Source organism: Narcine bancroftii, chromosome 5 (genome assembly GCF_036971445.1).
Source record: "Narcine bancroftii isolate sNarBan1 chromosome 5, sNarBan1.hap1, whole genome shotgun sequence".
Lineage (NCBI taxonomy): Eukaryota > Metazoa > Chordata > Chondrichthyes > Torpediniformes > Narcinidae > Narcine > Narcine bancroftii.
In genome coordinates, this window is record NC_091473.1 from 7,009,272 (window position 1) to 7,031,862 (window position 22,591).

Here is a 22,591-nt window from a genome sequence, read left to right on the forward strand (position 1 = left end):
GGAAGGGTGGGGTTTTTTTTATATATAGATTTTTTTAGTTCTTATATATGTAGGGGGGGTTAGGTTGAATTAAGTTAGGTTATTAATGTTGTACTGTAATTATATTATTTTATTTTATATTTTTTTTCTTTAAATGTAATTTTTCTTTTTATTCCTGTGATAAAATCTTTAAATAAAGTTTAAAAAAAAAAGAAACCATCTGCAGAAGCAAGACCAGCGGCTCACCTGGTCATTGTGAACATTCATGCCCCATTTGACCCTCCTCCCATTTTTCACATCCAACTCCATTAATACAATATTCTACATTCCTCCGTACAATTGTTCTACCTCCCTAGAAATTCAGTGATACACGCACATTCCCCATGGCAACGAGGTTCTCAACCCTTAATGAGCAAACAGGTGGCCCTGAATTCTTTGTTAACTTTTGTTCTTTCCCTCAAGCAGATCCTCCAATGGAATTCTTTTGTCATTTGTCCACTTCTCGATCACAGCAACATGAAAAAAAAGACTCAACTGGTTGGAATGATAGAACACAACAGTATAGAAACAGGCCCTTTCAGTCCTTCTAGTCTGTGCCAAAATGTTTTTTTTGCCTAGTCCCACTGACCTGCACCCAGTTCATATCCCTCCATGTCTCTCCCATCCATATACCTGTCCAAATTCTTCTTAAATATTAAAATTGAACCCACATTAACCACTTCAGGTGGCAGCTTGTTCCACACCCCCACCACTCTCTGTGTGAAGAAGTTCCCACTCTTGTTCCTCAATTTTTCTCCTTCACTCTTAAAGTCCTTTAGTTTGCATCCCACCCATCCTCAGTAGAAAATGCCCATCTATATTTATTCTGTCTATCCCCCTCATAATTTTAAATACCTCTATCAAATCTCTCCAGGAAATAAAGTCCTAACTTGTTTAACCTTTCCCTGTAACTCAGTTCCTGAAGTCTGCAAATTTGGCCTCACCAATGTCTTATAAAACGTTACCATAACATCTCAACTCCTATACTTAATACTTTGATTTATGAAGGCCAATATGCCAAAACCTCTCTTTACAACCCTATGCACCTGTGACACCACTTTCAGGGAGTTATGTATCCATATTCCCAGATCCCTCTGTTCTACCACACTCCTCAGTGCCCTGCCATTTACCGTGTATGTCCTTTCTTGGTTTGTCCTTCCAAAATGCAACACCTCTCACTTGTCTGTATTAAATTCCATCTGCCATTTTTCAACCCATTTTTCCATCTGGTCCAGATCTCTCTGCAAGGTTTGAAAACCTTCTTCACTGACAACAATGCCTCCAATCTTAGTGTCATCTGCAAACTTACTGATCTAATTTACCACATTTTCATCTAGATCATTGATATAGATGATAAATAACAAAAGTCCAAGTACCGATCCCCGAGGCATATCACTAGTCACAGGGCTCCAGGCTGAGAAGCCATCATCCGCCACTACTCTCTGACTTCTCCAATCCAGCCATTGTTGAATCCAGTTCACCATGAATACCTAGCATCTGAACCTTCCTGACTAACCTCCCATGTGGGACCTTGTCAAAGGCCTTACTAATATCCATATAGACAATATCCACAGCCTTTCCTTTATCAATTTTCCTGATTAGCTCCTCAAAAAACTTGACAAGATTGATTAAACATGACCTACCACGTACAAAGCCATGTTGCCTATCCATAATCAGTCCTTGGCTATCCAAACAATTGTATATCCAATCACTTTGAACAACTTCAAATAATTTGCCTACTATTGATGTCCGGCTCACCAGCCTATAATTTGCGGAGTAAATTTTGGAGCATTTTTTAAACAATGTAACAACATGAGCTACCCTCCAATCTTCCGGCACCACACCCATAGCTAAGGACATTTCTGCCAGAGCCCCTGCAATTTCTACACTAGCCTCCCTCGTCTGAGGTAATATCTTGTCAGACCCTGAGGATTTATCCACCCTTATTTGTTTTAAGACAGCAAGCACTTCCTCCTCTTTAATCTGTATAAGTTCCATGACCTTACTGCCTGTTTTCCTTACTTCCCTCAACTCCGTGCCAATTTCCTGAGTGAATACTGATGAAAAAAAACCCTTTAAGATCTCCCCCATCTCTTTTGGCTCCATACAAAGCTGACCACTCTGATCTTCATGGGGACCAATTTTGTCCCTTGCTATTCTTTTGCTCTTAATATACCTATGTAAACCCTTGGATTTTGCTTGACATTGTCTGCCTTCCTGATTTATTACTAGAGGTTTTTCTTGCATTTAAAAAAACTCAAGTACCATTGAAGGTTCTCCACTTATGTTGCACATCTTTGCTGGAAAACAACTCATCCCAATCCATGCACTCTAGATCCTTTCTCATTACCTCAAAATTAGCCTTTCTCCAATTTATAATCTGACCCCAAGACCCAGACCTATCCTTCTCCATAATTAATTTGAAACTCATGGCATTATGATCACTGGGCCCAAAATGTTCCCCTCCACATACTTCTGTCATCTGTCCTGTCTTGTTCCCTAAAAGGAGATCCGATATTGCTCTCTCTCTAGATGTTACCTCTATATACTGATTTAGCAAACTTTCCTGAACCCATTTGACAAACTCCAAACCATCCAGCCCTTTTACAGTTTGGGAGTCCCAGTCAATATGTGGAAAATTTAAATCTCCTACTATCACAACCTTATGTTTCCTGCAGCTGTCTGCTATCTCTACAGATTTGCTCCTCTAATTCTCATTGACTAATGGGCAGTCTAATGCAACCCTATGAGCGTGGCCATATCTTTTCAATACCTCAGCTCCACTCATATAGCCTCAGTAGAAGAGCCCTCTGGTCTGTCCGGCCTGAGCACAGGTGTGATATTTTCCTTGATGAACAATGCCACTCCTCCCCCTTTCACTCCCCTCCCCACCCTGTTCCATCGTGTCTAAAGCAACAGAAGCCCGGAACATTGAGCTGCCAGTCCTGCCTCTCCTGCAACCAAGTTTCATTAATAGCTGCAATGACATAATTCCATGTGCCCATCCATGCTCTAAGTTCATCTGCCTTCCCTACAATACTTCTTGCATGGAAATAGATGCACTTTAGAAATTTCTACTACGTACAACCTGTTGACTTCTAACGTTGCATGCAATTGTCACATCATCGTTTCCCTCCTCCATTCTCAGTGCAGCACAAGCAAACCTTCCACAAAGACATTAATTCCACCCTCCAGTTCAGATGCGAACTGTCCAATTGGAACAGGTCTCACTCCTCCCTGGAAGAGAGCCCAATGATCCAGAATCCTTAAGCCCTCCCCCTGCACCATGTCTTTAGCCACATGTTAAGCTGCATTATCCTCCTATTTCTACCCTCACTAACACATGGCACAAGTATCAATACTGAGATCACTATCCTGGAGGTCCTTCCCTTCAACCAAGTACCTAACTCCCTGAATTTTCCTTGCAGGACCTCCTCACCCTACATGAACCACAACATTTGGCTGCTCACCCTCCCTCCTGAAAATACCATTAACTCAATCTGAGATACCTCGGACTCTGATAACATACCATCCGGGATACTCGATCTCTTCCACAGAACCTCTTAACTGTCCCCCTAACTATGGAATCCCCTAATCCCCTATCTCTACAGCTCACCTCTTCTCCTCCCTTCCCTTCTTAGCCACAGGACCAGACTCTGTGCTAGAGACCTGATCGCCATGGCTCATCCTTGGTAGTTCCCCCCCCCCCCCCCCCCAAACAGTATCTAAAATGGTATACTTGTTATTGAGGGGAACAGCCACAGGGATGCTCTGCATTCCCTCTCTTGCCTGTCACTTATCTACCCTCCTCCTTCCCCCTAGCTGTGATAGTGTCCCTGCAGCTCCTGTCTATCACCCCCTCTGCCTCCGGAATGATCCGGAGTTCATCCAACTCCAGCTCCAGTTCCTTAACTTGGTTTGTCAGGAGCTGCAGCTGAATGCACTTCTCGTTGGTTCATCCTGTTAGCTGTAACTTTGCAGTTCTAATATAATCCCTATATTCTCTTCACTCTCTCCCACCTTTATAAGGCAGGGATAGAATGTGCAGTCACTCAAGAGTTGTCTAACAAAGGATCCAGGCATATTTAGCACAATTTCTCAACTTCTCATTTATCTTCCTTTTGACATAAAGTTGAGGGCTTGTTCTGTGGAATGATTTTATTTGTTTGTGTCAGTACTTGCAGTTCTCTTTGCCTTTATTCTTCCAACATACTTGGATTGGCAACTTCCAACTTAAATGTCATCATTTTTTTTCTTGCCAACTTCATTACTTGAAAATTGTGTGTTGTTTACCTGACAATGTTGCAAATTACAATGGAACTCAAACTGGAATTAACTACAAATGACCTGGATAGAGAAACCCAATGAGGTCTAACCTAGGTCTTATACAGCTGTAACATTACCTCTTGGCTCTTGAACTCGATCCCAGAGTTAATGAAGGCCAGCATCCCATACTCCTTCTTGACAACACTACCAACCTGTGCAGCAGGTTGCTATAGACACAGAGTGCTATAGACACAGACCTCAAGATCTCTCAGTTTGTCCATACTCCAAAGAGTCCTCCCATTATTCTGCCTTCAAATTTGACTTACCAAAATGAACTACCTTGCACTTTTATGGGTTAAACTCCATCTGCCACTTCTCAGCCCAGCTCTGCATCCTATCAATGTCCCTTTGGCAACCCTCCAGACAATCCACACCACTACCCACTTTCATGTCATCTGCAATCTTCCAGATCAATATCAGACTAGAAAACATTAATTCGATGCAACTAGAAAAAAAAATTATTCAGGGTAACATTTTACTTCCGAATCCGTAAACTGAAAAATTTTACAGCTATTTCAGCAAACATAATAATTAGAGGAAATTGATATTCATATTGAGCATTTCTTTATTGGATACAACGTGGGCCAAATATAGATACAATTTCAAAGATACTGCACTAATCTGATATGGGCATTTTCAACCTCTCATTGCTGCAGTTAAAGGTTCCCACCTGCTTCAAAAGGGCATCTATCATCCCGGTGTCCAAGAGGAGTAGTGTGAGCTGCCTCAACGACTATTGCCCAGTAGCACTAACTTCTACTGTGATAAGATGCTTTGAGAGGTTGGTCATGGTCAGGTTTAACACGTACTTAAACAAAGATCTGGACCTATGACAATTTGCCTATTGTCACAATTGCTCCACAGCAGATGCAATATTGCTGGCTCTCCACTCAGCTCCGGATCACCTCGAAAACAGCGACATGCATATGGCTGCTCTTCATTAAATACAGCTCAGTCTTCAATACCATTATTCCCTCAGTGCTGGTCAACAAGGTCCAAGCTCTGGGCCTCTGTACCCTCCTCTGCAAGTGGATCCTTGAATTCTTCATTGGAAATATTATCTCCTCCTCACTGATGATCAACACAGGCACACCTCTAGGATGTCTGCTTACCCCACTGCTTTATTCATGACTGATAGCAATTCAAATGCTATCTGAAAATGTGCCAAGGACACCACCATTGCCGGCAGAATCACAGACGGCAAGAGGAAGGGTACAGGAGGGAGACAGATCAGCCCATTGAGTGGTGTCAAAATAACCTTCCACCCAGCGGTGACAAAATCAAGGAAATTATTGTGGACCAGGAGGAAATCAGGAGAACCCGAACCAGTCCTCATTGAGGGGTCAACAGTGGAGAGAGTCGGGAACCTTAAATTTCTGGGTGTCAACATCTCTGAGGATCTGACCTGGAGTCTCCATGTGGCTATACTTCGTGAGGAATTTGAGGAGATTCGGTACGTCATTGAAGACTCTTTAAAAACTTCTGCAGTGTACCATAGAGAGCATTCTCTGGTTGCACCACTGCCTGGTATGGAGGTGCCAACATTCAAAAGAGGAAAAAATCCAGAGGGTTGTTAACTCAGCCTGCGACATCACAGGCACCAGACTTCACTCCATCAAGGACATCAACATGAGGCGGTGTCTTAAAAAAACAGCCTCTATCCTCAAAGACCCCCACCACCCAGGCCATGCCCTCATCACTCTGCTACCATCGGGAAATCATGAGCCTGAAGACGAGCACTCAGCGGCACAAGGACAGCTTCTTCCCCACTGCCGTCAGATTCCTGAATGATCAATGAACCAAAGACACTGCCGTACTTTGTTTATTTTTCTTGGTCTTGCCCTATTTTTATTTATTTTGATATGCGATTTATATAAATGTCTGCCGCAAAACAACAAACTTCGTGACACGTTCGTGACAATAAATTCTGATTCTAGTTTCTTCAAGGGACATTTCCAACTTAGCGCTGTTATCTCCAGTGGTGTACTCTTATTCACTAGAAATCAAGCCCAAGGTGGCCAAATTCATTCTAGTTGCTATGTATGTGTCTAAGTTGAATAATAATAAATAGGATTTGAATCGAGAGATGAACAGAGTTTAAAATCTTTGCACTTTAAATTATTTCTGGTCTATCCTTTTCTATGCCGGTCGCCTTTCAAAGCTTTCCTGCTGAATATAGACAACTGTCAGGTGCTATTTTGATTCTTACATCTTACTATAATACCATCTCAACTAAATCTAAAACTTCCAGTGTGAGAGCTCTCCTCATATGCTAACATTATGAGAGAGCTCAGAAAAACATATCTTGATGAATGAACAAAAAGCAGCTCTTCTATCCAATAGATCAATACTGGCATTTATGTTCCAGTATTATGTTCCTTTATCCTCTCCACTCTTTTCTCCAATGTCATTTTAGGATTTGGATGCTTAGGAGATCATGACGATCAGTTAACTCCACAAAAGTCCTTTTGGAAATGCAAAGAAGTAATTGCAAGAACAAAATAAATTGGAGCCGGAGAAGGCCATTCGGCCCACCTAGCCTGTTCTGCCATTTAATAAGATCATGGCTGTTCAAGTCATGAATTCAACTCCACCTTCCTGCCTTTTCCCCATAATCCTTAACTCCCTTACATTACAAAAATCTATTTGCATTTTAAATGTACTTCAATGAAGTAGCCTCCATTGCTTCCCTGCGCAGAGAATTCCACAGATTCACTACTACAGTGCCACCAACCCGGATTTGAATCCGGAGCTCCCTCTAAGGAGTTTATACGTTCTTCCTGTGACCTCGTGGGTTTCTTTCAGGTGCTCTGGTTTTCTGTTACCCTCCAAAACTCTGTGGGGTTTGCAGGTTATTTTGTGTATTTAGGCAGCGTGAGCTTGCAGAGCCTGTTACCATCCTCTATCTCTAAATTAAAATTGAATTAAAAATCTAAAAGATTAAAAGCACTTCCTCCTCATCTCTGTCAAAAACCTACACACTCACATCTAGAGGCTAGATTCACTTACCAATTTAAACAACTTCTACCCCCTTTCCTAATTTTACTTGTTTCCACAAGATCCCCTCTATTCTGTATTCCAGCAAGTACAGACCCTGGTGATTCAATCTCTTCTTATAGGTTAAGCCCCTCATCTTTGAGATCCACCTGGTGTACCTCCTCTGCCCTGCCTCCAAAGCCAGTACATCTTTTCTTAGGAGGAGACCAAAACTTCACACAGTTCCCGGTGCAGCCTCACCAGTACCCTGTACAGTTGTAGCAGAACCTCTCTGATCTCAAATTCAATCCCTCTGGCAATAAAGTCTTCCTGATTCGGTGTTGCAGCTGCAAACCAACCTTTTGTGATTCATGCATTCTCAAGTCTCTCTGATCCAAAACTCAGGAGATGAAGCCAGGCATATTGGAACAGTGGCTGTTTAATTTGTAAAACAGTGGGAAATCTCACCTCCTGGAATCTTTCCTATCGTCTAGTCCATGATCTTTAAAATTTAACAAATAATGGCTAATTTTTGATCTATCTTGCCTTTTCTTTTGCCCTTCATTTTGAGATACTAGCAATCTTGTCCCTTCGCATTTCTTTCCCATACAGATTCCAGGTGAAAGGCCAAAGCCCACAGAATGACATGTCCAAGGTTCAAGGATGTAAAGGGAAGAAGCAAATAGAAAAAAAAAGTCCAACCATAAATTTAGTTTACAGAATGACAAGTTTAAAGTTCTATAGGTTTGAGTTTCTGGCAGCATGGTTACCATTTAGGACTGGGGTTCGACTCCTGCGCTGTCTGGAAGGAATTTGTACGTTCTCCCTGTATCTGCGTGGGTTTTCTATGGGGGCCTCTGGCTCCACCCACCTTTCAAAACGTACCAGGGATATAGGTTAATTGGGCAGCATGGGCTCGTGGCCAATATGGCCTGTTATCGTACTGTATGCCTAAATTTAAAGTTTGTTTAATAAAGTGTTTGAATTGCCTCAACTGTTGGCTATCGCTATACAATATAATTCACATCAATAGTGCACAGTAGAATAGAAACATTGAAAATAGGTGTAGGAGTAGGCCATTTGGCCCTTCAAGCCTACAATGCCATTCATTATGATCATGGCTGATCAGTAACTGGTTCCTGCCTTCTCCCCATACCCCTTAATCCCCTTGGTCACAAGGGCCAAATCTAACCTACACTTAAATACTGACAGGGAACCGGCCTCAACTACTTCCTGTGGCAAAGAATTCCACAAATTTACCACTCTCTGAGAGAAGAAATTTTCCTCATCTCAGTCCTAAAAAAACTTCCCCCTTATCCTTAAACTATGGCCCCTGGTTCTGGTTTTTCCCAGCATTGGAAACAACCTTCCTGCATCTAGTCTGTCTAAACCATTAAGAATTTTATAAGTTTCTATAAGATTCCTCCTCAATCTTCTAAATTCCAGAGAATACAAGCCTTGTCTATCCAACCTTTCTTCATATGTGAGCCCCTCCATCCCCGGTATCAGCCTAGTAAACCTTCTCTGCACCCCCTCCAAGACAAGGATATTCTTCCTCAGATAAAGTGACCAAAACTGCACGCAGTACTCCAGGTGTGGTCTCACCAAGGCCCTGAACAGCTGCAGCAGGATCTCCCTACTCCTGTACTCAAATCCTCTCGCTATGAATGCCAACATACCATTTGGCCTCCTCACCGCCTGCTGCACCTGCACGCCCATTATCAACAACTGATGCACAGCAACATCCAAGTCTCGCTGCATCTCCCCTTTTCCCAAACAGATACCATTTAAAGAATAATCCTCTTTCCTGTTCTTACCTCCAAAGTGGATAACCTCACATTTATCCACATTATACTGCATCTGCCACGTCCTGGCCCACTCGCCAAACTTGTCCAAATCAATATTGGTCCCGGCCCTGCTCAGATGCAGACTGACCTGTTTGTACCAGTCCCATCTACCCCAGAACCGGTTCCAATGTTCCAAGAATCTGAAACCTTCCCTCCTACACCACCTTTCAAGCCACAAATTCACTCTAGCTATCTTGTTGTTTCTACTCTGACGAGCTCATGGCATGGGTAACAATCCAGAGATTGTTACCTTTGAGATCATATTCCTCAATTTACTTCCTAAATCCCTAAATTAATCTTGTGGGACCTCATCCCTTTTTTTTTCTATGTCGTTGGTACCGATATGGACCACGACAGCTGGCTGTCCTCCCTCCCCTTCCAGAATGTCCTGCAGCCACTCCAAGACATCCTTGACCCTTGCACCAGGGAGGCAACACACCATCTGGGAGTCTCGTTTGCAGCCACAGAAACTCCTGTCTATTCCCCTTACAATGGAATCCCCTATGACTATTGGCTGGCCACTCTTTTTCCTGCCCTCTTGGACAGCAGCGCCACCCACGGTGCCGTGAACATGGCTACTGCTGCCTAGTCCTGTTGAGCCATCTCCCCCAACAGCATATCTGTTCTGCGGGGAGATGTCCGCAGGAGACTCCTGCACTACCTTCCTACTACTTCTCTTACTGTTGGTCACCCAGTCCCTATCCTTCTCTACCCTCTGAAACTGCGGTGTGACCAACTCACTAAAGGTGCTATCCACCAGCATCCCGGATGCTCCAGAGTGAGGCCATGCGCAGCTCCAGTGCCAGCACGCAGTCAATCAGGAGCTGCAGCTGAACACATTTTCTGCACACGGAGTCCCCAGGGACACTGACGGTATCCCCGAGTTCCCACAAAGCACAGGAGGAGCATGACACAGGTCTGAGATCTCCTGCCATACCAGAAACAAACTCTTTAAGCTAATGCAATAAATAAAAAGAATGAAATACTCACCAAACTCTTTCCTCTTACCTCCACCTCTCTTGGGTCAAAGCCTCGGCGCTCTGATTCCCACTCCTTCATTCAGCCACTCCTCGCTGGCCGCTCTCAGACCTTTTCCTCCCTTTATCTACTGCTCGTGAGTGAAATACTCAATGTCCTACACCTGTGCTCTCTATCTAAATCACTGCCTCAACCCTCAACAATAAATTATGACCTCTTAACCGGCCCTTAGACTTAAATTAAATAAATCCAACCCCCCACTTACCCGTTCCCTTCACTTGTTTAAATAAATGAGGAAAGAAATAAACATTTCACAAGTGACGTTCCTTCATCCCATTTTAACAATGGAGCAGTGAGATTTGTGTCTATTCAGTCATAGCAGTTCAGTGATGTTAAGGTTGCACTTACTCTGAATCGGGAGAGATCTCTGAGATGCTGTGGGACGTTGCAGAGTGTGGAGTTGAAGGGCAAGGGGCAGAAGTCATTGAAGATGTGTGTGCCCCAGAAGGGGTACAAGTTGTCTGTGGGGCAGAAGGAGTGGTGGTGGAGGGGGCAGAAGAAAGCGCAGAAGAATTAAAGGAAGCAAGAATGGAGGAAAGGATGTCCAACTGCTCAGTAGAAGGCTGTCGGCTTGGTAAGAGCCCTAATTGCTCTTGGGAAGGGTGTCTTCTGGGAAGAGTGTTTAATTGTTCTCTGGAGGGATGCCTGCTAGGCATTGTATCTAAATTCTCTCTGGATAAGTATCTGCGAGACAATGAGTTAAGTTGTTCTCGAGAAGACTGCCGACTTGATGTTAGACCTAATTGGTCTCTTGATGGCTGTCTTCTGGATAGAATGTCTAGATGATCTCTGGAAGGTTGCCTATTTGATAGTGCCTCCAAATGCTCCCTGGATGCATGTCGACTGGGAACACTGTTCACTTGCTCTCCAGAAAGCTGCCTGCTGGATCCTGTGTTTAGCCATTCTCTGGACATCTGTCTTACAGGTAATGCATTCAGTTGTTGTCTAGAACCATGCCTTCTTGATATTGTTTCAAGCTGTTCTCTGGACCCATGTCGACTGGGTACCATGTGCTGATGTTCTCTCGAAACATGCCTGCTTGGGATTGTATCTAGCTGTTCTCTGGACCCATGCCTGCTGGGAACAGTTTCCAGTTGTTCTCGAGATGCATGCCGGCTGGAGAGTATATCCAACTGCTCCTTAGACATCTGCCTCCTAACTAAAATGTCCAATTGTTCACGGGATGAATATCGGCTGGCTGGCTGAGATAGGCTTCCAGCACCCGAGTACATTCGGCCATAGGAGGCGGCTGGAACAACCCTCGGACCCAGCGTTGAAGTGTTGTACCAAGGCAATTCAACCTGCATTCTGTTGATGGAAGTTAAACTTTCATTCTTTAGTGTCGCAGATGGATATTGCATTCTGTTTTTGAGAATACCTAAATAAAACAAAGTCTATATTATTTCATGAATTTGTGCCATCAAATTACCTCCATTTTACACCTTGTTGTAGGAAAGTTGCCTGGTCAAAAGAGAAGACTGGTGGTCTGAAAGGCAGCTGTAAATTCAGAGAAATTGGGCATGAAAAAAATTATCACTTTTCACCATTTCTCATAACCTTCATTAAGGAAGGCTTGATTGATCAATGAGGATATGACCATATCCAGTGAACCCACTGTGTAACAGCTTGCCTTGATTTACAATCTGGAATCACTTGCAGTTTTTCAATGAGCTAAGGGCCGACTCCATCCAGAGAGGTTCATCGCTTTCAATGCTAGGAAAGTAATAGGCGCAGCATGGACAGACTGCACATGGCTTGCTTAATAAAAGTGCAGGTAGAAGAATTGACCACATTGCTCTGCAATTCACCAGTCTCTAGTTTTTTTTATATTTTGGCAAAATAGCAATAATTCAATTTTTATTTTATAACCATAAGAGTTTCTTATGACATAATTAACATCGGGATATGGAATATGACAACCTTCAGTTAAGTTAAATCAATACCATTGAATATCACAGTAAAGCTTGAAAATTTAAACTGGATACTTCACACAGAGTGCATTGAGACTAAAAAGTCAAGTTATGACATTCAACATGTGCCTGTTCCTATTAAGGCATTCTCTCAAACAGGAGAGAAACATGATAGAAATGGTCCCTACTTCCCCACTCCATAAACATTACTTGGAATGATTGCAGAAGATCAGAATTCAACCCATTTTTAATCCTTGATAAATGCCATTGCTTCGGATTGTGTCAGTCCTGGTCAAATAATATACCTGTGGTTGAAACTACAATATTAATCACACTGCTATTTGTGAGATCTTATAGTGTGCAAATTGGCTGCCAGATTTCCTAGCACCACCATGAGGCTCTCTGAAACGTGTCAAGGACATGAAAGGCACCTACTAAATGCTTGCTTTTTCAATACCTACTTTGTCCCATTGTTCTCCGCTTTCCACACTGTGTGACAACATTCCAGCATTCCAGTTTGCTATTGAATGCTGTACTTGTTCACATGGTGGATTCTGTATTTATCATACACTATTCCTTTCGTTCATTATCACTGCTGAGGACCCTTCTGAATGTTTCCACGTGAATGTTTACCTTTCCTCTGTTGCTCTTGTTTGAATAGATGGGCTGGTGTATTCTCATCACTGCTCACAATGGACATGTCAGGTTGGTTGTTGTTAGTGGCATCCTTAGTGAAATCTCGGCCCAGTTTTCTTTCTGAGCCCCACTTCTGCAGTGAGCAGGCATGAACTTCACACTCACCCAGTGCTGGCCAATAGGATATTAAATCATTGCCATCACAATCTGCAAAATATAACGAAGCATTTTACAGGCTCTGCCTGCATCAAACAAAGTGAAAGTTCTGGGAAAATTTTAGCAAAGAATTGGGAACGTAGCTCAAAAAGAAAGAGCCTCAGTTGTGTGAGGAGGAAGCCATCAAACTGAACTGAGGGCTGAATGCCCTGTAAGGGTCAAAATGAATTGAAAAACTTTGATCATATTATCTTTACAATGCATTCTCCAATCATCTTGATCTATTATTCTACCTCAATCATTTTCCCACTTTAATCTTGATTTATGAATTTGGGCATTTTCCTTTGAAGTAATTTATACATTTCTGAAATAAATTTGTTAATACCTCCTTTAGTAAGTAAAAACTCCAATTGTCTAGGTAATCTTAGACTTTCACCTAATTTATTAATTAGAAAAGCTTTAACTTGATAATAACAGAAAAGGTATTATTTGGAACATTATATTTTTCTTTCATTCATTGGAAAGAAATACAATAACCAGCTTCAAAACAATCTTCTATCATTTTAATCCCCATTTGATTCCATTTATTTAAAAATTGATTATTAGCAGTAAAAGAAAAATGTTTATTTTGATATAAAGGTGTTTCACATGAAATCTTACCTTTCCTGCCTATCTCATAATCTATTTTACTCCATAATTCAATTAAATGTTTGAATATAGGTGGGTCCTTATTACCAATCAATAATTTGGTATTCCATTTATAAATAAATTCTAATTTAGATTTTTCATCTATTTTAGTTAATTCTTTCTTAGCCCACGCTAAAGATTTATCTAAGTCAAACATTCCATTAATAAATCTCAATTGAGCAGCTTTGTAATAATTTTGAAAATGTGGAAGTTGTAAACCTCCTAATTCAAATTTCTAATTTCTCTAAAATACTCTTTATCTCTAAAATTTTCCCTTTCCACAAAATTTTCCTAATTATTGAATTTAAATCCTTGAAATTTTGTTGAGGTATATTACAAGAAATAGATTGAAAAAGATATTGAATCCTTGGAAAAATATTCATCTTAATACAATTCACTCTATGTATTAAAGTTATAGGTAATTGGGAACATGTGATCTTTGCAAGCTGGGGAGAACAGCTTTGCTCTCAGAGAGGGAGGGAGTGAGAGAGAAGGAGTCACAGAAATCAGTTCCAGAGGGACAAGCTGGCAAACTTTGGAAGGCTGCCTGGTCAAAGGAGAAGACTGGTGGTCTGAAAGGTGACCTGACAGAAAGAGGATCATCTGGAAATCCCTGAAGGGGGCAAGTTTCATCAGCAAGACTGATTGAGAGGATTCAGTTGCGGATGTCTCTCCTCTCTCTGACAACCAGCAAGAACCCTCTTGAATGATAACCATTTGCCTGTTAAGCACCAAAGACTGGTGAACTTTGTTAATGCTAACTTCTGTGCACAGTACAAGAATTGCCTGCAATCAGTGAGATTGGACTGTGATCCAAAGAACTTTTCTAATCTCAAATATACATTACACACACCTGCGCTTAGTATAGAGGGGGGATTAAGTGGGTTAGGTAGGTTAAGTAAGTTGGTTAAGTAATAAGTTAAAGTTAATTCTGCTTTCTTGTTCAATTGTAATTAAAAACTACTTTTGTTTAAGTCACCCTGTGTTGTGGTGCTGGTTTTGGGGTTCTCTGGACTCCGTAACATCCCAATTACTTTTGTAACCTGATATTTCACCATATTCCTTTAATCTCATATAAAATGAGTGCAAAGAATTTTCAGGATCTGTTAAATAAATCAAAACATCATCAGCAAATAGATTAATCTTAAATTCATCAGGAATGAACATTAATTCCTTTAATATTAATATCTTGTCTTATTAATTGTGTTAAAGGTTCAATAGCTAAAACAAACAAAGCTGGAGACAAAGGACATCCTTGTCTACTTGATCTAGTTATTGAAAAAGCATAAGATATTTGTCCATTTGTATTCAAACAAATTTGGGAACTGTACATGGAACACAACAGAGAAGTCCTACCACGGACCTCCACCACCTAAAATGACAGAAGGAGAAGATGATGAAATGAACTGAGCCAGTGTGTAAAAGTAGATGACACAATTTTCTTGTTTATTTTCATTGTGTGATGACATTGTTTAATGGGTTTAATGTATCATATATGTTGTACGTTGAGTGAGTGAGGAGGGGGGGGTGAAGGAGGGAGGGAAGGGGGGGGAAGGGGAGAAAATGACACTGTGCATATTCAAGAGGGAAATGTTTGTGTGTACTTTGGTCAGTATGGTTCATAGTGTAAAAAAATGTTTAAAAAATGTAAAAAAAATATGTTTAGCACTTCAAAAATTAAAAAGGTTGAATTTAATTTCTTCATAATTATGTTTTAGATGCCATAATGAAATACGTTCTTTTTTTCACTCAACTTGGCAGTATTTTAAGGTTAAGTCATTTTGGGATACAAATTAAACTATTTTTAGAAGAAATGTTAAAGGTTAAACTTCCATTAGACCCAATGTTATTTTTTTTAGGAAATATTAAATTGTTTAGTTTAAAATTAAGGTTAACTATGTATCAAATTGAATTTTTACGACTGGAATGAGCTGTTTCAAAGAAATATGTAGCTATTACTTGGAAGTATGATATGGATTTGGGGATAGAGAGATGGCAAATCGAAATGAGATCTGAAATTCCTCTGAAAAAAATAACATAATTTAAGTGATAAATATCATTTCTTTTTTTAAAATATGGAGCCCATATTTACAACAAGTCGATTTGAAAATTTAAGCTCTCAATAGCTGGTTCTGATGGTGGTTCTCGGTTCCACGGCGGTTGATTTGAATTTACATATTCATTGATAATCTCCTTTCTTTCCTTCTTAAGGGCATTTGGGAAGAAAGTGGGTCGTGGGGAGGAAAGGATTGGTTATATACCACATGTATTGTGTTTTTAAAATTTTAAATAAAACATTTTAAAAAATGAATTGAAAAACTCAACGCAACTTGAGTTCGGACTTTTTCTTGAACAAGTCATAAATGATGACACTCATTTCTTTCCAAGCAATTATATTGGAAGATAGTCGCATTATTTCCTATGCACTCCATTGTTTTAATGAAGATATTTCGGGTTGCAGGAAAGGTTGTGCTGTGGTTGAGCCTAATGTTTGAAGATCATTTTTTCTTGCCTTGTTTAAAAAATAAGGAATGAAACTATGCTGGCAAACGATTCTAATTAAATTAATTTTTACAACAAGATTTCTTATGCACGTATTTGGTTTCTTTCAATATCATTTTTTATGGAGTGGAAAATGTCACCATTCTTTATTGGTTGCTTTTGGAATTATTTTGTACTTTCGTTTGATATACAAAGAGTACAAGGCATATCAGTGAGGACAGAAATCCCTTTCGAAGACTTATTGGATGAGAGAAAGTAGTTCCTGAGTGTTAATCAATTCATATTCATGTCCACGTAAATGGACTTGGACACCCTTAAGACCGAATGTTGAAGAGAGAGGCTCTTCATGTTGTTATGCATTTAACCTTTACACCATAGGATAAATCAGTGATTAATTTTTCCCCCCCATAAAAAAATAGCTAAGAAGTTCATCAATTTCACTTTGAAAAGAAGCTGGCTATATGAATGGTGCAAGAAAAAAACTTTCTGCCAACATTTCTTGATGAAGAGAAAGCAGCAGGTTAACAATATTGAGCCACTTCGATACTCCTGATAGGTGGGGCTACAACAGTTTTAGAGAAAATTTGGTCACTGATGAGCCTCTTTGCATCACCTTGCATGCTTTGTTATCAAGCAAGGTGACCAATTCTGTACCAGTCCAACGTTTGCCCAGATTCCATTTAGTGCCTCTACGTTTCTCTTCACTGCATTTCAGTCTTATAATTTCCACTCTTCTGCAGATTTCAGGTGTTAGTGTGGGCTCACAAGTATCTAGAATTTAATTTGGAGTACTATGAAGATTTGCTAGCCTTTTTTTTCATATCCTTTATATATGAGATGCTGGCCAGGTTTTGAAATTGCTCTTTTAGAGAAGCGTGCTCTTGGCCAACTTACTTTTCTTTAAGCTCATTTGATTTTGCACACATTTGTCAAGTTAAAATGTTCTTATAGCTTGTGTCCTTCACATTGTACAGAATGAAATGCAAAATCAAAGGTATTTCTCCTTCAGAACTGCGGTTGTGATAATTTGCAGTTGTGTGCACAAATACATGGTGAGATATACAACTTTGAAACAAAAAAAAATTGCAGGCTCAATGTGGACAGCGCTGTCACCTCATGCAAAGTTATTATTTAATTATTTTCTAAAATACATAAGAATAATTTAAAACAATTCTTCTTGGTCTACAATTACTAAGTGACATGGAAAGGATCCTTAATCATCTTTATAGATGTCCCTGACAAATAAATGTAATTAACCTTCTCCCAGACATACCAACTACAGAAAACCTCACTTAAAGAAGCCTATTAAAAAGTCACCAAAATGCTAATGAGTTGTCAAATAGAATTTAATCCACTGGGACTAACAATGGTAAGCCTCTATTTAAAAGACTCTTACTAAGCAGGGATAAGAGAGTCACACCAACGGCGAGTGACACCAACCAGCTCTTCATCGCATGCGGAAATACAAAAGTCCATCCATGGGAAAAAAATTACTTATAATTTAAGGAATACATATAAAACATATTTACAATTAAGGAGACCATACATACATAAGATAGGTACTCTGGGTTAGTCTTTCCTCGCCGCTCCCTACAACCTTGCCAGATATTACAGATAATACTTGATTGTTTAGTCCTCTGTGCTCTCTCACCTGCCTTAGTACAAGCCACCACTCCTATTATTCTTTTTATCTTTTTTTAATCTATTTTCTTCTTTAGTATGTTATCATTTTTTTTAAAACATGTATAAGTAATGATTGATTTGTTTTTTGGGGGGGGCTGGAGTTAGGGAGAGTCTTAGTTTTAAGGGGAAGGGGTATATTTTGATCTTGTAGTCAGTAATAACTTGTATTAAAATGATGGATGTATGTGGATTATATACATACTACATGTATGCAAACTTTAAAATATTTTTAAAAAGTCCTTTATCCTCAGTGGCGCCATTTTATTTCAACAGCGAGCAAAGCCCGACCAAGGCCCTCCACTGGTTGAATATTCGCTCCCATCTTCACCAAAGGTTCATGTGTTACTTCAGAGAACATTGCAATTTTCAATTTTTATTTATTCTTGTTTATTTTAATTATCCTCGATTTTTTTTTGCCAGTTGCTTGAATTCTAGATAACAAGGGTTTTACTGTGGTTAAGTAATTACTTTTCCTGGGGCAAAGAAGGGGGCGGGGGAGGAGATGGACTGATAAGTGCAGAAGAACAAAAGTGAGTCATTGTGCCATACAAAGGCAATTTCTCAAAATGAGTACCAACCTTAAGATATCCATCTGGATATGATATACTGTGAAGGGTAAAGGAAGAGAAGCTAGACAAACGCAAGGAATTTCCTAAGTCTGAAGCAAGAAGCCCAAGGGCCAGTAAACTCATTTATTTCTTCTGGCAGCAACAATTGGATTAGTTGGAAATCGAAGGGAGAGAGAAATGCTTTAATGCACCAAGTTACAAACATCTATTGCACCTAAACAGGAACCAATATTTGCAGACCCACTGATCAAGTGTGATATCAACTTTGAGAGATACTGTGCTATTTTAGTCTCTTCTTTCCATCTATTTCCATCCAATCTTGCATCTTAATCTCCTCTTCCACTAAATCCATCATTGACTTCAACCTCTTATAATTATCAATGAAAAGAAAGTTATTCAGTATCAAAATCAGACATTGTTTCCACAAAATCTATTCTTCTGTTTCTACGAGGCCACCTTTCCTTTAATTCAAACTTATAATGTCATGAGTGATTGGATTTACTTTATATTGTCTCCAATCTTTCTTCGTGCGTGATTGATATTTCTCATATTTACACTCTCTATCCTTCTCCTTTCATCAAACACATATTCAGTGTTTTGCCTCAGGGGCAGCACGGTTGGTGCAGTGGTCAGTGCAACGCCTTTACAACGCCAGCGATCAGGACCGAGGTTTGAATCCCGCGATGTCTGTAAGGAGTTCATACATTCTCCTCGTGTCTGTGTGGGTTTTCCCTGGGGACTCAGGTTTCTTCCCACCGTTTAAAACGTACCGGGGGTTGTTGGTTAATGGGGTGTAAATTGGGTGGCATGGACTCGTGGGCTGTATGTCTATATTTAAATATAAAAAAATGTGACTGTCAATATCGGAAGTTTATATCAATCTTTTTTTTGTTTTACTTTATACGGGATTTCCTTTGTTGTTCAAAGAACTTCACCTTTAAATGCTTTATTTATATCCTTGTGAGAACAAGCCTGGCCCTTCTCTGTGATGGTATGCCATTGCTCACTTACTGATTGTTTGCCCACTTGTGTCAGTATTCATCTCAAGGGTTTGAAATAGCTTCCTTTATAGTTGAGCATATTCATCTTGAGCTTTCTTGCCCCTTCCTCTACCAATTTCAGATATAAAACATGTATTTGTGCAAGCTTCAGATTTGATCATTCTAAATCTTTGGATCTGAATAATTTGAGATTTTGTTTTCATGAAGAATACAATAACTCAGTTTATTTAAAATTTGTTTTTTTTTTCACATGAGGATTTGAAGTGTCAGAAGAGAATGTCTGTTGTTTCAGTGGTGCAAATTCACTGACTTGTGGGTTAATCCATACAGTCGCAGAGCCCACCTCACTGACAAAAGACAAAGGAGGAAAAAACCAACACCCAACCCCAACCCACCAATTTTCCCTTGCAACCGCTGCAACCGTGCCTGCCTGTCCCGCATCGGACTTGTCAGTCACCAACGAGCCTGCAGCAGACGTGGACTTTACCCCTCCATAAATCTTTGTCCGCGAAGCCAAGCCAAAGAAAGAAAAAGGAACTGACTGTAATTGGACATACCACTGTTGTGGCTTTATGCTTTTTTTGAATTCTCCTGAATGGCCTGAATCAAGGTAAGGAGCTTTGCTCTAGTAGCCGACAGTAGGTTGAGCAAAGAGGATCAGGCAGCATCCATGCAGAGAAATGTTCAGTTAACATTTTAGAGCCTTTATCGAAACTGAGTAGATTTTAAAATTAAGTTTAAATCTTGATCCAAAGTTATTTTTGTTCGGAGATGCTAAATCAACGGCTTTAAAGTTGAAGCTAAATATGGATCAAATTGAGTTTTTGCGTTTATCAATAGCAGTTTCAAAAAAATGCTTAGCTATTATGTGGAAATCTGATTCAAATTTAGGGATGAAAAGATGGCACAATGAAATGAAAGCCTGTATTCCCTTAGAAAAAATTATATATAATTTGTGAGACAAATATTCTTTTTTTAAAATTAAAGTTTGGAGCCCTTACTTGAAAGCTGTTGATATTGAAGTATGAGGTATCGATCCGCTCGAGCGGACGTCTTCACTCCTGTAGCCAAGAAGCTTTATAGTTATAATTTTAAGATCAAATAATGATTTCCCCTCTCTCTTTCTTTCTTTCTTTGTAGTGGGGCAGGGAGGAAGGAGGGTAGTAGCTGGGAGGTTGGTTTTTTTTTCATATATATATGAAAATGATTAATCATAAGATTATATGTATTTAGATGTAGAAATTACTGTTATGTTTGTATTAATTAATCTTAAATAAAATATTTTTAAAAACTGATAAAGGGTCCTGTGACGGAGTTTCCATTCCTGCCAACTCTAGTTAGTTCACAATTACATTTTATCCAAGAGTCGAGAGAGCATCGGAGGATTAGAACATTCCTCTTATGTCCATGCATAGAAAATATTTGCATAATACATGCATAATTTCCAAGCTTCCAAGAGGTTGTGTATGCCTGCTGTAATTTATTTAAATATGATTTTACATCTCTGGTAATGAGAGTGTCTAAGAGGTGTTGCATACACCAGTGAGTGAATAATGAGTTACTCAACTGATCTTCTCAGTTTAGCAATAAATAGATTAGTAGAGACAAGGAGAAAATGCGGGTAATTAATCCTCTACTTGTGTGCTTTATGAACATTTACATCCTTTGTTGCTTTATAAAAATACTGAGACATGAGAGAGACGCGTGGCAATGAACTGCTCCAGAAGCTGAGGTGCTTCCAACCTTTGCTCCTACGAACCTTTGCACACACGTTGCTATTTTTATTCCTCAAAACAAAAGTTATTCGAGTCTTGGTGCAAAACAATTCCTGTTTGAATTGCTATATTATTTGAAATGCAAATGGGCATATTTTCATGTTTCAATGTTATGAGGATTATCTAGTGGCTTTGGTCCAAAAGAGAGGAAATTGGATGGGGGATGGATGTGCTTTTGAGGCAAAAATAGCTCAGTTTCCCACCTCTTGCTGCAGGTACCTTTTGAGAAGCATGCTCTCCAATGACTTTCTGTATTGCATTCCGCACAGACAACCCCATGACCGCAATAATGTATATTCTGCGTCCATTTTTATCCATATTTAAGACTGCTGCTCTAATGCACATCTCGGGTAGGTTTCACAGCTTATTCTAACATTGCGCTGATATTTATTTGGGACTGCTAACCAGAACATTGAAATGGAACAACAGGAAGTTTCTGGGGGAAGGAAAGAATGCAAGATGTTATTTGACACCGCTGCAGCGGTATGAATCTTACTTTAAACAACTTTATGTGAGTGTGGTATCGTTTGCCTAAATTTTTTCCACTTTTGCTAATGTAAAACTATTCCTATTTTTTAAATGTCAATGCAACCCATGCATTCCTGAAACCAACCACCCCTTTTGGCTTTACTCGATGAAACAATGCAATTAAGACCAAGTTGGAATAAAGCAGATGTAGCTCCTTTCACAACCACAGAATCTTCCAAAACGCTTTACTTTAGAAATGCAGCCTCTGCTCCACAAATGGAAACATGGCAGACAAATTGCACACATGAAAAGCCTACAAATAACAGTAGAATAATACCAGATCAACTGTTTTAATCATTGAGGCGCAAGGCATGAATATGGGGCCTCTTACTGAGTCGGCGGCAATAAATTTACACTGATCCTACACCAAGTTGATTTTATTCTTCCGCATGATATCGACTCCCCCTAGAATCTACCATTCAGTGATGCTCAGGAGCATTTACAGCAGCCAATTAACTGACAATCAAGCTGCACTTCTTTTGGATTGCGGGGGCGGGAAGGGAATTGGAGTGCATGGAGTGTCACAGGGAAGACATACAAACTCCACCAAAACAGCACTGGAAGTGAGACAGCAGCACCTCTGGCAGTGTCATCCATATTTTTATAATACTGAATAAAGGGATAAATGTTGGCAGGATGCACAGAATAGCCAACCTGCTCATGTCAAAACGACGACAGGACTTTTCATGTGGATCTATATGGAAGAAGGGCTTGATTTAATGTCTCATCTGAAAAAGGGAGCCTTGATAGTGGAGCACTTCTTTAGAGCAGACAGAGCCATGACTTTTGTTTTGAAATCTCCGAAGTGGGACTTGAAACCTCAACTTTCCATATTCGAAGGCTAGAAAATAAGAAAAAAATAACACCTGCCTCATTTCCCTGGATGTGTAAACAATAAGCAAACTTTGCATCGAACTTCCTAGTTTCTAGAGGCCAACA

General features: G+C 40.0%; 1 protein-coding gene across 1 annotated transcript in view; it reads right to left on the bottom strand.

The window, feature by feature from the left end:
• LOC138763076 (cadherin EGF LAG seven-pass G-type receptor 3-like) overlaps positions 1-22,591 on the bottom strand; it is a 275,448-nt gene that overhangs the window by 6,262 nt on the left and 246,595 nt on the right. The window contains exons 33-34 of the mRNA XM_069936657.1: positions 12,749-12,958; positions 10,554-11,583 (exon numbers count right to left, since the gene is read on the bottom strand). Coding sequence (XP_069792758.1) covers positions 10,554-11,583; positions 12,749-12,958 — 1,240 coding nt within the window. The remainder of the gene's footprint in view (positions 1-10,553; positions 11,584-12,748; positions 12,959-22,591) is intronic.